A 16,933-nucleotide genomic window follows, 5' to 3' on the forward strand; every position below is an offset into this window, starting at 1 on the left:
CAGGGTCTCAGGGGACCACTGCACCACTGAGATTTATGGTTGTGGGCCAGCCCTTAATGTGTCTCATGTCCTTATTTTCCCTTGTATAGAATGAGGCTAAAACAGTCCTGAGCCATTCTGTCACAGAGGTCAGAGGGCACAGATGTCCAAAGTGTGCACTAAGTAAACAGCCGCCCTGTGCAGAACCTGTGTCAGCGAGGGGACTGGCCGAAGCTGGCACCGAAGTCCAGTGTGGAGGAGCCAGATCTGCTCCTGCTTCTCGTGAACAAGGTTCCCGGCCTGGCAACAGGAAAACCAGGCACAGTTGCCATTTCTTTCCCTTCCTCTGGTTTGTGACATTTCCCCACACTGAGTCAACAATGACAAAAGGGAACCCTTCCGATGACTGCCCACAACGGATTTTCTTTACCTCTGGGCTGGGATCCCACAGAGATAAGATGGCCGCCTGTGCTTGTCGGTGTAGACCAGATAAAGATCATGCGGCCAGGCACAAGAAAGTGCTTTCCCGGAGAAAACAGTGTCCTCCATTTATGCCTCCGGAAATAAAGCTGCTTTATTCATCCCATGTCGTACAAAAAGGCTTTTATCACACGCTTCCCTCCTCTGTAACACCCCACCCTTGGGGAAATCTGCGGTAATAAGCAATCCGGTCTTTTAATAGCAGGTAAACAGAGCAGGATGGACTAAAACACTCACTCTTCTTTGTTTTACCCAACACACAGTGCTCCACATTGCCTTCCTTTCTTTCCTTCTCATTTCTGTTAATAGTTATTTTTAAAGAATTAGGACAGAAACAGGTCAATAATGCCGACAGATGCTTCGGGCGCATCCAGCTGTCCTCTGCTCAAAGAGGCAAGGAAACAGTCTACTGGGCCGAGGTCACTTCAGTCCTTCTTTCAACCAACCTGTAATCCAGTGTGCCCAACAGACAGGTCACTGCAAACCTCCCTGCAGAAGGTGGCTCTGGGCTAAACAGTGATGGCCATGCCAACAGGGAGCGCAGGCAGGCGTTCACAGAGCCACTGTTTTGGGGACATTTCAGGGCCTGTAGACAGTCAGAGGTTAAGAAAGAGAAAAGAGCAAACAAACAGGCATTCCCTTCCTTTCTCTGCCCCATGAAGACACGCCAGCTTGCTCTCCTCCTATTTATTTAAATGTAGTTTTCATTTATTATCACAGTGTTGTGTGATGCCTGTGTATGTGACAGGTACATGTGTGGACCCATATATGTGAGCGTGTGTGTGGCACAGTGGAGTTCAGAAGATCATCTTGGGAGTTGGTCCTTGCCTTCTACCACGGGTTCCAGGGATCAAATCTGAGGCCTTTGGTCTTTTGCAGTGAGGGCTCTTAACCTGCCATATTGCCCCTCCGCACGGCTTGGCTCTCCCACTCTGTGTTAGCCCAGAAGCAGGTGCAAAGCAGACTCCTCCCAGAGCTGGAGGCTGCTCAGGTGTCCAAACAAAGGCCAGTGAAACCCCTACCCTGAGCACCCCCAGGAAGTTCACTGTAAAGTTAGGAGAAGCCAGAGGCCCAGTGCAGCCTCCTGATTACCTAGCACCCCTGGGAGATGTGGTGACAGAACTGAAATCTTCTTTTCAAACTATTCTCTGTGTTCCCTTGCCTTAGAGAGATGTATCGGATTCCTTTCCATGTGGAAACAAACAAACAAAGATTTCAAAGACAACCAAGATGAATTTACAAAGGCACAATGCAGGGGCCAGAGAGACAGCCAAGGCTTGAAGGCACTTGCTGCTCTTGCAGAGGACCAGGGTTCAGGTCCCAGCACTCACCAGGGACTCTGCTGGCCCCCCAGGCACCCGTGACAGCTGCCAGGGACCCTGCTGGCCTCTCAGGCACCCGTGACAGCCACCAGGGACTCTGCTGGCCCCTCAGGCACCCATGACAGCCACCAGGGACTCTGCTGGCCCCTCAGGCACCCATGACAGCCACCAGGGACTCTGCTGGCCTCTCAGGCACCCGTGACAGCCACCAGGGACTCTGCTGGCCCCTCAGGCACCCGTTCTCATGTGCACAGACCTACATCAAGTACACCCATACATGTAACCAAGACAGTGTGAAAGGGAAGGGAGCCTTAACAACTAGGTTTAAAATAATGATCTAAAAATCAAATATCACCGCATCGGAGCTAAAGCACTTCCCAGTACCACCACCAGCCAAACTAGACCTCGGCAGCTGGTAAATTAAAGGTTGAAAAGGTCTAATATGATTCCTAGGAGCCAAATAAATTAAGCTGAATAAGCTACAGATTTTATAACTATTCAGCTGACAAGTTGTAGTTATAACCCTTGCTCTGAAATTTGAAAGTTGAGGCATCACAAGGAGAACAATCATAATCTTATTTAAAAACTAGTGTGGACTGCTTCATCCATTATCTACCAGGGATTCAGTTTTAAAATATTTTGCCTATCTTATTTGATAAAATCAGTTTATTTAATGATTTTAAGTAAAAAAAAAAATAAATTTATATATAACTCTCATTTATATTTAAAAACAAATCCATAGTCCTTGTTCTTGTGTTCTCTTTTTAGTTTTCCATTTAGTCCTCTTAGTTTCTATTTCCCCTAAATTGACAGAAGGAAGAAAGTGCATACTGTGTGCACTGGCACACAGAAATTCACAAACCTGTTTGCTTTCTGATACAAAAGCTCAGTCTGTAGCCCAGACTAGCCTCCAACTCATGGCAATCCCCCTGCCGTAGCTTCTCAAATGCCTGGATTATAGTCATGGAGCTCTCATACACAGCAAACACTCACAAATCTTAAGTAAACATTTTTAGAGACAAAAAGGACAGTATACAAAAAAAAAAAAAATAGAATTAATTTATTTAATAGTTCAAAACAAAACTTTCAGACCCCATGAAAATATTCATCTTACTTCCCTAAGCTCACACTGGCACTTTTTCAACTTTGGTTTATTATTCACACATATAGTAGACGCAAAACTTGAAGTGGTGTATGGAGATGGCTTAGCTAACAATACCTAGTTCCCTCCAGGATCAAACAAGTCTGTGTCCTAGAAGCAAATGTCTCACTCTGAGTTCATCACCAGCACCCCAAATCTGAGAACCGAGACACAAGTCCAATTCTTGCGGGCCTGCACGGCTTGGCCTGGCACCTTGCTACACATCTAGCCGCCTGCTCAATCTCCGGGGCCTGCTCCCACTGCAGCTCCCATTCGTTACCGTCTGGAGCCTGGAGCTGGTATTAGCTTGAACCACACATGCAAGAGAAGTGGGGGGGCTCATTCACACTGAACTGCATTGGTGGCCTTCACCCTTGTAAGAAAAGGGAGGGGCATGGCACAAACCTTCTCCTTTGTTTTCTGGTTCTCCGCTCGGAGGTCTTCATATTCTCCTATTGCTAAAAGAAAAAAAAAAAGGCAACATTAAAACTTTCAAAATGTCACTGCAGGAAAGCTTGCATCCTCAGCTGGCCCCAGTAACTGTTCCCTAAGTTTGGCGCAGTGAAGAGGCTGTCAAAGGGCTTTTGCTTTCAAGTTCAGATGTGAGGCCACCACACCGGGTCATGAGGAAGACCCACGGGCACAGTCAGCCCTGCAGTCCTCTGCAATGCTCGGCTCTTCCTGTGGAGCTCCCAGGCTCAGCCCCTCCCGGACTCCATTCCCCGTGACATGAACAGCCACGCCAGGACCCCACAACCTCCACTTCACTGAAGTGGAAATGTAAATCTGTCAGCCTCCATCAGCCTCCTTGAGCTGAGACCTCGAGGTGTGAAACAGTGACAATGCATGACCCTGAGGCAGAGCCTCTGAGGCCAAGTTCCCCAGCCACTGGGCAGGACTCCCTGAGAGCTGGGTTAGCACAGCTGCACGTGCACCACTGTAAACACTTTTTTAGATATTTAAAACAGTGTTTGGGGTTTTTCGGTAATTTTTTAAAGTTTGTTCACTTTGTATCCCCAATAAAGACCTCTTCCTCATCTCCTCCCAATCCCACCTTCCCTCTTCTCCTCCCATGCCCCTTCCCCAATCCACTGATAGGGGAGGTCGTCTTCCCCTTCCATCTGACCCTAGTCTATCAGGTCTCATCAAGACTGGCTGCATTGTCTTCTTCTATGGCCTGGTAAGGCTGCTTTCCACTCAGGGGGAGGTGATTAAAGAGCCAGGCACTGAGTTCATGTCAGAGACAGTTCCTATTCCCCTTCCTAGGGAAACCACTTGGATATGAGCTGCCATGGGCTACATCTGTGCAGGGGTTCTAGGTTATCTTCATGCACAGTCCTTGGTTGGAGAATCAGTCTCAAGAAAAGACCCCTGTGCCCAGATTTTTTTTTCTCCTTGTGGAGCTCCTGTCCCCTCCAGGTCTTTCTATTGCCCCCTTCTTTCATGGGATTCTCTGCACTCTGCCCAAAGTTTGGCTATGAGCCTTATCATCTGCTTTGCTACCCTGCTGGGTAGTCTTTCAGAGGCCCTCTGTGGTAGACTCCTGAAATTTGCAGGCAAATGGTAGGAACTAGAAAATATCATCCTGAGTGAGGTATCCCAGAAGTGAAAAGACACACTTATAAGTGGTATATACTCACTTATAAGTGGATATGAGACGTATAATATCGGATAATCATACTAAAATCTGTACACCTAAAGAAGGTAAGCAAGAAGGAGGACCCTGGGTAAGATACTCAATCCCCATTCAGAAAGGCAAATGGGACAGACACTAAACATTTTAATAGAGATTTATTTTTTAAATGCAGCTCAGTTTTCTTTCTTTTAAAAGGGTTTCCTATTTCTATTAATAATCTGAAGACAGAAATAAAACCCGAGGCCAACAACTTCATGGTATCCCAGGCATGGTGACACATGCCTGTAATTCCAGTGTTAGGAAGACTGAGGCAGGAGGGTCCACCCTGGCCTACCACAACCCTGCCTCAACCTCCCCTCCCACCTAAAACAGAGCATCCCAGACAACCTGGTCATCAACTCTAGAACCGTTTGTCTACCGAAAGGGCAGAGATGCCCCAGAAAGGAACAAATAACAGGGCAAGGGACAGCTTCTTCCCCTCTAGCAGGGACGCCAGGGCCTAAGACACCTGCTGGGACAGCAGTGCTAAAAGTGCAAATGAGCACTAAGGAACAAACCACGGAAGCCACGTACCCACATGTGTCTCCAGGCATTAGACCACTCACGGAACAGCTCTGAACACATACGTAAGATAGAGCCCTTCAGCGAACAACTTCTCCAGCGGGAAAACTTGACAAAGCACAGAATGAGGTCCTCTCAACCTGGGCTCCTCAGCAGCACTCACTCACATCCCAACAAGTGGGTCTGAGCTAAATTGCCCTCAGATCTCGACAGTGTCCCCTTTAAAAGAAACGAAAACTAAGAGAGAGAGCCCTAACTATGCACTGTTGCTAATGGCTCGTGGACCTCGGCCCCACCCCAGGGACCATTATTCTAATTCTGCTTTAAACACACACAGATAAAAACGTTTTATTGAGAGGTTTTGACTTAGTGTAGCCACAGGATGAGGTGGATGGCTCTGCTTGCCGCACAAGTGTGAGGAGTTAAGTGGCCTCCAAGGACACACAGAGACGTGCACAGCACCAGCACACACCTGTAACCCCAGCGTCCCTCTGCAGAGCTGGGAGGTGGAGGCAGGAGAATGCCTGGCAGCCTGAGCAACAGAAAGTGCGGTCTGTGCAGTGGTAAGCGACAAAAAGAAGCCCTGTCTCAAACAAGGTGGACGGTGGGAAGTGACAGCCAGGGCTGCTCCACCGTGCCACTCACTGCCATATGTGCCCATGTCCACACACACATCGAACTCACGCATAGTTGTTTTTACTTAAAAAGTTCTAAAGTATCTACAGATGGAATTGAAAAATCGACAGTGGGGCCAGGGAGATGGCCCATCGGCTAAAAGCACTTGCCACCAGGCCTGATGAGCTGTGTCCTAGCACAGTGCCCACATGAAGGAGAGGACCACTCCTCAGGGGCTCTTCACACATGCGCCATGTATGTGCACACTGCTTTAACACTGCATTATTAGTGACCTGCTTTACAGACACTAAATAAACAGTAACGCAATAAAGCTACCATCTTGTATTGATATTAAGAAATGATTTTTTTTCTTCTTACAACATGAAATAATGTCTTAGGAAGCCTTTCTAGATAGTCACACTATGCTTCCATTATACCGCCAATGACTCAGACAAAACAGTAAACTCCTGATTGCTGGCTCTTTATTAAAAGCGTTAATTAAGAACTTTTACCTATCACATTTTAATAGAAACCACAGAAAACATGCTTTTTTTTTTTTTTTATGACTACATGACACTAACAAAAGATAAAAAGCAGGTACCTAAGTAAGGGTAAATACAGAAAGAGCTTAGTGACCCTGGTCACAGTTGGGGAAAATGGGGATGAGGCACAGATGGGAAGAAAATGTTCATTTCTTGGAAGTTAAAAAACAGCTCATTCCCGGAGCAGCATTCGTGCATGCCCACATGCACACACACGAATGTCTGCCCCCATCATCATCAACGAGGTGGCTCCTACTGCTTAGGTACTTCACTGTTTAAAGTGATGTGCCTGTGTGTCTGTGCAAATGAGTGCAGCTTCCTGCAAATGCCACAAGGGGGCACTGGGTCAGCTAGAGCCAGAGTTAGGGTGGTTGTGAGCCCCCTGCTGTGGGAGATGGAAACTACTCTCAGGTTCTCTGTGACAGCAGCAAGAGCTCTTAGCCTCCAAGCCATCTCTCCCCAGCATCAGCTCCTTTTGCAATGGATGTTAGGGAATATCACAGAAAGCTTTCTTTCATTGCTTCAGAACTGGCTAGCACCTTGACACACTTAAAATAAGTGCACAACTAATGTGGCAGAGTGATCCTTTGAAGCAATGCCTCAAACAAAGGTGGCGAGTCCCTTCCTGTGGGAAGGCACACACGCACACCTCAGCTTTCCAGCTTCTAGGATGCCACTGTGTCAGACAGAACAGAAATCCAGTGAGCATATAATGGCCGGGGGTCCTTCGGCAAGCCAGTCACCGACACGGTGAGGCACAGCGGAGTGAGTGAATTAACACAGGCTAGTGTGCTCCAGTGCCCTCCGGGGTGACTGCAAAGCTTGACAGGTCCTGAGTGTATACCACAAGAATGTCCTAGGTGTCAAGCTTACTTTTACTCCCCAGTTCCCCCACCCCAAAAACTGGCTGGGAAAAATCCCTGAAGGGAGGAGACTGGCATCCTCCCCTGTGTGAGCGTGAGGGAGCGTGAGGGAGCGTGAGGGAGCGTGAGGGAGTGTGAGGGAGTGTGAGGGAGCAAGCTAACGCAGTAATGCAAACGCTGTCGTAACTTCCGCTGGCAGAGTGTGGACGCACGCGTGAAAAGCGGCCTTTCCCCCCTTTTCAACCCTGAGCACACGAGCCAGCGGGGCAGGGCAAGCACGGGCCTGGCATGGGCGCCCTCCCGCCCCAGGTGGACTGACCAAGCCCGGGTGGAGCCGGGTGATTCGAAAGAAGTGAGTTCTTTAACGGGCCGTCGGTGTGCGCCACAGCGCTGACAGTGGGAAGCGGACGGAAGGGAGGCCCGGAGAAAGGAGGGCCGGACAGGGCGCGTGTTCTGAGAATCACGCGGTGTCCATTTCCTCCCCGGAGCTGGAGGAGGCCGTGCCTTCCAGACCGCGCAGCCAGCCCAGCAGGGGCCGGCAGCCACACTCAGACAGGAGTGTGAGTCAGGAGCACGCCAGCGCAGCTCCTACCGAGGGGCCGTCCACACACCTGGAGACCGCCACCAGCCCTCAGAGCTGCCCCTGTGTGCAGACCCAGCGAACCCCTGGGGAGCGGCCCGCTTGACCTCCCGGTCCAGCATCATCCCTGGACCTGCGTGTTCCACAGCCTTTCGGTAGCTGCGAAGCCCGACATGGCCGCCTTGGCCCCACCAGTGCTTGAATCCTAATCAGTTGTTACAGGGTAAATTTGCGAGTTCGTCGCCTCTCACAGGTAGCTAATGGGTACCGCATTACACACGGAGCCTCACCAACACAGCATCGGCCTCCACAGGCCCCTGCCGTTCTCCGCTTCTCTGCTGGCTGCCCTCTGAGCAATTCTCCCTGCTCACCTCCCTTCTCCCCCATCAGCAGCCTCCTGTGTCCGGCCTCTAGTGCCCTTCAGCTCCCAGGTCATTCTTCATCTTTCTCTTTCTCTCTTGAAGTTTCATCTTTTTACTTAAAAATCTCCAAAGAATTTTTCCTCACTTCCTTAAGCCCTACCTTTCTCCCTGTGACTCGGCCCTTCCCTGCATCTAGGAAGGGATGACCTCTGCCCTAGCTCCCCTGGGAACACGGCTCAGCTGCCACTCCTCTGGGAGGCTGTCCCTGCAGTCTAGGCAAAACCAGCTCTTGTGTCTCAACGTGCAACCAGAGCGGCTCCCGCAGCAGAAGCTGCACGTCCTGGGCACCGAGGCCCGGGCTGGGAAAGGCTCCAAAGCTGTTTGCACAGCTCCAGATTTTAGAGCACAGCACGTCATATTTTCACATCGGGGTGCTTAAGATGTGAAGTCTATACGAGTTTTCCAAAGAGCCCGAAGAGCCAAGATGAGAAATCTAAGCCTGTCTCACTGCTCGACTCCCTGTGCACAACATCACAAGTTACTTGCACGCGTCTCTCTGCTTGCAGATTTTCCCCAAATCAACTGACTCTGCACTACTTTGTGCCATCAGAGCACCAAGGGAAGTGTCCACGCCCACAGAGGAACGCAAGGGGCACACAAATAAACTTTGTAAAGTAATGGAACCAAATATTACGATCTCCATTTTAGAAAGGAAGGCCTGGATGCAAAGGGAGGTCCATCCGCGGAAGGACTGAAGGCAGAACCTGGGCGCTGAGTCCCAGAGTGCCTCACTGTGTAACACAGCCCCCCACTAGACAGGCCACAGGGCAGTCAGTGCTTATCTGCCACAGGCTAAGTGGAGCCCTGAGGAGGAAGATGAGTGTGCTTTCCTACAGCTCACCACCAAATGCCCAGCAGGACCCTCAGGACCCGGGTCTCGGTCACACCTTTACACAGAGACACAGAGGAAGTGATGCCTTAAACCAGCACCAAGCATGTCTAGAAAACACTCTCCACCACCGGTGCCAATGCTCCAACACACATTCTTGACCCGACAGGCTTGGGAGCCCGGAGAAATCATAAGGGGAAGGGGAGGACTGCAGTCATGGAGGGGAGGGCTGGAGTCATGGAGGGGAGGGCTGGAGTCATGGAGGGGAGGGCTGGAGTCATGGAGGAGAGGACTGGAGTCATGGAGGAGAGAACTGGAGTCATGGAGGAGAGGACTGGAGTCATGGAGGGGAGGACTTGGTTCATGGAGGGGAGGACTGGAGTCATGGAGGGGAGGACTGGAGTCATGGAGGGGAGGACTGGAGTCATGGAAGGGAGGACTGGAGTCATGGAGGGGAGGACTGGAGTCATGGAGGGGAGGACTACAGTCATGAAGGGGAGGACAGTTTGCACATGATCCCCTCCTGCTCACGCTGCTGAGGACCACCCCCTCCATGATCTGAGAGTGAAGCGGCTTTTACATTACTTGATATTTAAATCACTGTGAACCCTGTGTGGGGATGCCTGGGAAACTGATGGAGAAACAGCTGTGCCTCACAGTTGTTTTCTGAGGCGGGGTCTCTCCCTGCCTACAAAGGCTCACACCATCCACAGGCTCACACCACCAACCAGACTCACACCCACCCACAAGGACTCACACCATCCACCACGTTCACACCCATCCACGAGGACTCACACCTGTCCCTGCCTCCCAGTCCAGGCCTTAGAGCTCACCCCAGGTCTTCCTGCTTCCCTGAGTGGCAGCGGTATATACATGACACAAAAATCAAACATGGAACTTGTGAGCTCAGAGTCAGGGCACATCCACTAAGTCGATCCCAGGAGAGAACACTGAAACACCTGTGCCTCACCACACACACACGAGACCACGCACACATGACTTCAGTGCCAGTGTCTGTGCAGAGCACAATGGGATCCGGTGGTCATGGCCGTGGAGTAGGGAGCAGCATGTGTGCGGGCACGAGGGGCATCCCCTGTGGACAACGGCAGGAGGCCATGGTTGTTTGTTGCTGTGTTTTGTTGTTTTGTTTGTTTGTTTCGGGAGGAAGCTGCTCAGGCCGATCCCTGACCCCAACACCAGAAGCCAGGAGCTGGCGAGCTGGCCGGACCCCACGTGCACACCTAGCACTCCAGGAGCCAGGCTTTCCTCACACCTCTGCGGCCCAGCGCCTGGCCGCAAATTCGGTGTGTGCGCGTGGAGGGAATCACACAGAAAGCTGTGCACCTTCAGCAGATGCCCAGGAACGTCTGGCACTTTCCAAAAGCATTCTCCAGAGAGAAAATTGCATGAGGTTTTGTAAGGGAAACGTCCATTTTGACAGCGAGGAAATGTGCATCGGAAGTAGTGTCCTGAGTTGCCATTTCTCCACGCATTAACCATGTCAATCACCCCAATAAATAAAGCCCGAGGGGGAGACAAAAGGAGAATTACTCATTACCTCAGCATCTGCTCAACACAGGAAAGCTCACACACTGGCTGATTGTTCTGAGGGACATAATCTAACTTTCTGGAAAGACACAAGACACCTAATTACAGACTCAGGGCTCGGGAGCACACTGCAGAGGGATTCAGAAGTGGGTGTGACTTACACAGAAATGAGAGATGGCTCATATTGTGACAGACCCCATCACCGCATTTCACAACTTCTGTCATGCACAGCTCATGCTTACCATGCGAGGCTCCCCTAGACAAGGCCGGTGTCAGCATGCATGCGAGCGCGCGCGCGAACACACACACACATGCCCAGGCCCCCCTCCTGGGAAGCGGGTTCAAGTTCTAGACCAGGGAAGACCAAAATGGCCTACAAATAGGTGAAGACTCAAACTTCCCCAACAGCCCCAACAGTGGGCACTTTGAAGGAGGCGAAGGCCCAAACGTCAAGCTGCCCAGCGACCGGTCCATGTGACCAGGGCGTGCCAGGGCGTGCAAACAGGCCCAGCTCTGACAGGGGCGGCACGGAATGTCACACTTGGTACAGCCTGCCATCGGGTGCAGCGGCCCTCAGGGCCTGTCTGGGAGGGATAATCATCCACCGTCTCCCAGCCAGTGAGCGGCCGTCCACAGCAAAGCTCCGCGCCGGGGCCCACACCATCACACCTGCCCACTACAGAACTCGGGCCTCGAATGGGATAAGGACCTGGCAGTTGTCAGAGAAACAACACGTGCTCACTCAGCAGTGAACCAAGAAGCAGCAGCGGGTGAGGCCTGCTCGGTTCACGGTGGAGTCACAGTCAGCCCGGTGCCGCCACCATCCACCGGGAAGCCTGCCGCACTGTCGCTGTGCCCAAATACCACTGCCACGTTTGCAGCCCAGCCCCTGCCTTCAGGGCGGTCCCCAGGAAAAAGTCAGAGCCTCAGAAATAAGCCAGACATACCCTGCTCTATCGGCTGAGACGCTCACCATGTGCTGAACAACCAAGACCCATGTGACCAGTTCACCGAGTAAAGAGAAAGAGAGCATGCTCTCAGAGACACAGCCCAACTTCTGCAGCTTCTGGTGCGCCCTTCACCAGGAACGAAGCCTGCAGGCACCAGGGCCAGAGGGCGGTTTCCAGGCCAACACAAGGACGAGCTAGCCACTTAGCTCCAACAGGCGAGCGAAGGGCCAGAGAAGGGGTTTCTGGGTGTCAGCATTGCTAGTGTCCCCTGAGAATTACAAACAGAAGGGAAATAAAGCGCTTCATTCCGTTCTACAAGCAGCTGCAAACGGCCCAGCCGCAAGAGACCTGAATTAATCGAAAGTCTCCCAAGTCCAGAACAAGGAGCCAGAAGTCTTTGTGCTGAAGTGTTCGTAAAAACAGACACTAGTGAACCCAGTTCTCAAGTTACGAGGAGGCTCCTGACCATCTTCCGAGCCGCAGGTGCAGGGCGGGTAGACTCCGGGCTAATTGACAGGGGGCAGGGAGAGCCATCAGCACCCCCCACCCGGGAGTTCTAGACAGTAAGTGCCTCCCCCCGCCCCCCAGAGGCCGGGCAGCTCAGGCCACACAGTGGCCAGGAGTGTGGATGCTGAGGCCAGGAGTGGGGACGCTGAGGCCGGGAGTGTGGACTCTGCAGTGGCCGGGAGTGTGGACACTGAGGCCAGGAGTGTGGACACTGAGGCCGGGAGTGGGGACGCTGAGGCCACACAGTGCAGTGTCATGCCGGGAGTGGGGACTCTGCAGTGGCCGGGAGCATGGCCGCTGAGGCCACACAGCCTGGTGGCCGCAGTGTGGACGCTGGGGCTTGAGGAGCTCAGGCCCCCGGCAGCACCCCTTTCGCTCCCTGGCTTAGCTCCAAGACCCTAGGGAGTGAAGACAGATGTCACAGTGCCGGTGAGCTGACCCAGAGAAGTGAAAGTTTCCTGGGGAAGCCGAGGGCCTTCCAGGGGCAGCGGGTCTCGGCCGGAGCACACCTGCGCGGTTCCTCTTTCCACACTCCACCTGCGCGGTTCCTCTTTCCACACTCCACCTGCGCGGTTCCTCTTTCCACACACCCTGCAGCAGGGCAAGCAACTGTGATTTTCAAGTGTGGCAGGTTAGCTGGCTCCAGGATCAGGCTTTGTTCACCAGTGTGCTGGTGACAGCCCTCAGCTCCCAAGCGGTGGAGAAAGGCCTGCGCGCGGCCTGGCCCCCACGGCCCCACAGCAGGGGGTCTTGTCCCCACCGACTAATCATGTGCTAAAAATGGGAAGTGCTGAGGCCGCGGCCCTGCAAATCCCAGCTGCGGACGCGAAGGAACCAGACCGACGCGCGAGTGCGCAAGGGTGGGGCTCGGCGAGGAGCCAGGCCGGCGGAGCTGCCACGCCGCGGCCCAGGCCTGCCCGCGTGTCCCGCGTGGACTGGCCTGCGTGCCGTGACCCTGTCCACGCCCGGGGAGCGTGCCTCCGCCCGCCCATCCCGCGGGGAGACGCTGCAGCCGTGCACGGCCGCGGGGGGCGGGGCGCCCCACTGTCCCCGCGTCCCCACTGTCCCCGCGCCCCCGGCCCCCGCACCTGCCCGCGGGCACACCTACCTTGCTCCTTCAGGCTGGTGAGGAGCTGCAGCTGCTTCTCCTCGTCCGAGCTGTTCATGGTGGCGGGTGGGGCTGCGGATCAAAGGCGGAGGGAGACGCCGGGGCCGGGGGAGGGGAACGGGCGCGGGCTGCCCGTGGCGCGGCGTGCGCGGCCCTACCCGGAAGTCGGGATCGCTCCCGCTCCTCCCCTCCTCCCGCTCCTCCCTCTCCTCCTCTCCACCTATTGCTCCTCCCCCACCTGCTGCTCCTCCTCCCCTTCTGATCCTTCTGATCCTCCTCTCCACCTACTGCTCCTGCCCCACCTGCTGCTTCTCCTCCTCTCCTTCTCCCGTGCCTGCTGCTCCTCCCTACCTGCTCTCCTCCCCCTCCTCCCCTGATCCTCCCTCTCCTCCTGATTCTTCTCATCCTAATTCTCCACCCCACCTCCTGATCCTCTCCCTCCTCCCACTACTCCCGCTCCTCCACGCCTCTTGATCCTCCTCCCTATCTACTGTTCCTCCCCCTCCTCCTAATCCTCACCCTGATCCTCCCTCCCTTCCTGGTCCTCCCCCTCCTCCTGGTCCTCCTCCCCACCTCCTCATCCTGAATCCCCTCATCCTCCTCATCCTTCTCATCCTGATCCTCCACCCCACCTCCTGTTCTTCCTCCTCCTCCTCATCACCCTCCTCCCTCTCCTCCTCCCAATTTCCCTTCTCTTCTTCCTCCTCCTCTTCCTCCTCCCCCTCCCCATTCTTTCCTTCTTCCCCTCCTCCCCTCCTCCTGATCCTTCTCCTGATCCTCCTCCTGTTCCCCTCCCCCTTTCTTTTCCTTCCTTTTCCCCTTCCCCTCTTTCCCGCCCTCCCACCCCCCGCGCAGCACGCTCTGAGGTCATCCCGCGCACCTCCTCCCCGGCTGCTCCAGGGAGGGCGGACCTGGGCACGGAGCCCGAGAGGGGCGGGGCCGCGGAAGGCGGGCGCCTGCCACCCCTGGGGTGCCAGTGGCACTCTGCTCACCCTGGAGACACGCCCTGCTTCGCCCCCGAGGGCTGGGCGGCGGCCCCAGCGACCCACGCCCAGCTCGCGCGCCCAGGCTCGCAGGCGCGGAGCTCGGAGCCCGGGCGGGACGCTGTGCCGCACCCCGGCGCCCGGGGCGGCCCGGCAGGTGCACAGTCTGCTGGGCCAGTCCCCGCCGGGCGGGGGGGGGGGGCAGTGCTGCCACACTTCCTCCGCGTGCCAGCCTGGGCGCCTCCTCACGCGCGTCCCAGACGACCCCCCGGTCCGGCGGAGGCTGGACCCGCGTCCTCGGTGCCCAGGCCGGTTTGTCACCTGGCGGGCAGCCTCGCGCGGAAGGGCGCGCAGCGGGTTCCGGATTCCCGGAGGTCTTCACGCTCACCTTGGGGTGCAGCCTGACAAAGGCTGGCCTCCCCGCCCCGGTGCGGCCACCGCCGCTCCGATCCCCCGCATTCCGGGCGTCTAACCGAGGGAGAATGGTGCATGCCCTGGGGACCGAGCAAGGTGAACCCAGCGGAATTTGACCACAACACCAGAACAAACCTGAGTGGAGCTCAGAGCGAAGAGCACGCGCCTGTGTTCGCGCGCTGAGGCCCTCCGTGCACCCAGCGGGGCGGTGGGCGGGTGCTGGGCTGCGGGCACCGTGCTGAGGGCACCCTGTGCTGAGGGATGCACGGTGCTGGGCTGAGGCACCGCGCGCTGAGGGCACCGTGCTGAGGGCTGCGTTTTCACCAGGTGCTGCGGCTGTTAGTACCCGAGGACAGCTTAGCTCCTTACGCTGACCATTAAGCACCAGGATAAGTCCAGACTCGTGGAGCTTCTGCAAGTTAGTCTCCCTCACCTCTGGGTCCATGGAGACAGGCCAGGACTTCTCCACGGATTGTGCAAATGCCCCAGCTCAGTCGGTAGCGCTGGCATGTGGCTAGAGCCCGCCTGCAGCCTGTGCCTTTCTTGTGCTCTGGCGATTTTTCACTAGCATCTCTCCATGGTCTCTGAAAACTTGGGCAGGGCTCTTTCCCTTGGGTAAACAGCAGGATGATGTTTTGGAATGCACGCTCAGTTGGTAGGCTGGTCTGAGTTAGCCATGTCAGTTTCTGAATAAAAAGTGACGATGACTCTGTGAAACAATTCCCGTGTGGGGCCTTGTTGCTCAGCCTTCGCAGTGTCCCACAGGAGTTCAGAGTATTCCAGTCAGCCACGGCGACCACTGCAGTGGGGACTGGGTCCCCCCATGCTGCCCAAGACCAAGTTCTCAACACCAAGACTTCCTGGCCCCAGAGGACAAAGGGCAGCAGATAAGTGGCAAAGACAGCAGACAGAGGGCGGGGGGCAGGGAGAGGCAGAGCGAGAAGCGGAATTTGTCCAGAGCGCAAAAGGCCCCCTGGACAGAGAGGAGACAGACTGGCCAAGAGGAGCCAGGTAGGTCATAAGGGAGAAAGCTCGAGGTGGAGTGAGGTGTTTCACTTAATTGGGCGTGTTCATCAGGTGAGCCGAAGAGGGCTTCTGACTGCTGGACTTCAAAACTGAGGGCTGGGCCTTGGTGCTCAGCCCCGGGAGGAGGAGGCCAGACTACCGAATGGACTTTGGTGGCCAGCTTTGGAATGCAACCTAAACAGTTTTAGCAAGGTGGAGGGGGTCCAGAGAAGGGCAGGGCATGCAGAGCCACCCTCGCCATGCCCGCTCCCCATGCCCACCATGCCCCCCCACATCCTCCACCCCAGCTAAAGTCCCTTCGCTGATCCCAAAAGACAGCCCCATGAGCTTCGTCCTGGAGGTCCGCCCTCCACTTGGGGCAGTAGGTGGGAGAGCTTTTATGGCCGTGAGAGGGTGGGTGGCCACCCAGTGTTCTGCAGAATGAGTGAAAATGTGTTCCCAGACGGGCAAACACACCAGGAGATGGGAGCAACCGCCGGTGGCTGCCCAGCTTTTGTAGGGCGTCCGGGAAGCCTGTTGCCGGGGGACAGCCGTGACGGCAGCTGAGGAACCATCCACCGCACAGAAGCGGGTGCCCAGCTGGTACTCAGACCGGCTCACAGAACCCCCTCGTCCAAACGGCCGATGGGATTGCCAGCCAGTGTGATGTTCATGGGTTTGAGAGGAATTAGGATCAGCCTCAAATGGAGCATTTCCATGTCACACAGTCTGCAGTCGTTGGAGTGAATCCCACGCAGCTTCTTTGACCTTAAAAACAAGTCACAGTTGCCCTGAGAGCACCCTATGAATTATTAGGGCGGCCTTTCTATGACTCATCGGGGTGCAGGGCTTCGGTTACAGCCTTGTTTAGACGCATGAATAGTGATGGCAAGGAAAGAGTCAGTTTTTGTTCTGCTTAATAATACACACAGGGTTACGTTTCATTGCTTTGAAGCTGTTACCAACAACATCTAATTTAAAGCATCTAGAAATGCGTGTATCTACCTGTGCGTACACACAAACATATACACACATAGAGGAGGCCAGGAGGTACTTCCTAAAGATGAACCAAAAGAGTTATGACAGACAGACCCAGGGTAGTGGCTGACTCCAGGGGCTGAAGGTAGAGACTGAGCGAGGGAGGCGCGGGCGGCATGGTGACGCGGGGCCTCGTAGGTGTTTCTTTGCCTTTTCAGGTAGGTAGAACCGTGTGTGTAATCCCCGGGCTGTGCAAATACAGCTGAGACAGCTGTGAGGCCAGCTCTGTCTGTGCCTTCACTCTGGAAGTCAATCCTTGAGGACGAGCCTGCAGGACACTGACACAGCGTCAACAATGACACAAAAATAGTAACATTTGGATGTTACTGGGCAATGAAAAGAAACAAAGTTGCGATTCACAGCCCACTGTGGGCAAAGACAGCCCACTGTGGGCAAAGGGAAAACCTTAT

The 16,933-nt window shown here is 54.6% G+C and overlaps 1 protein-coding gene across 2 annotated transcripts in view; it reads right to left on the minus strand.

Annotated features, from left to right (window-relative positions):
• Positions 1-13,693, minus strand: part of Shtn1 (shootin 1) — a 76,100-nt gene extending 62,407 nt beyond the window's left edge. The window contains exons 1-2 of one of the 2 annotated variants that reach the window (XR_009594381.1): positions 13,084-13,693; positions 3,328-3,380 (exon numbers count right to left, since the gene is read on the minus strand). Coding sequence is in view for 1 of the 2 variants with exons in the window: in XM_021643411.2 (XP_021499086.1) it covers positions 3,328-3,380; positions 13,084-13,141 (111 nt within the window). In the remaining variant the exon portion in view is untranslated. The remainder of the gene's footprint in view (positions 1-3,327; positions 3,381-13,083) is intronic. The other variant, XM_021643411.2, reaches the window with a different exon arrangement.
• Positions 13,694-16,933: the final 3,240 nt, after the last annotated feature.

The sequence above is a fragment of the Meriones unguiculatus genome, chromosome 1 (assembly GCF_030254825.1).
Source record: "Meriones unguiculatus strain TT.TT164.6M chromosome 1, Bangor_MerUng_6.1, whole genome shotgun sequence".
In the NCBI taxonomy this organism is placed as follows: Eukaryota; Metazoa; Chordata; class Mammalia; order Rodentia; family Muridae; genus Meriones; species Meriones unguiculatus.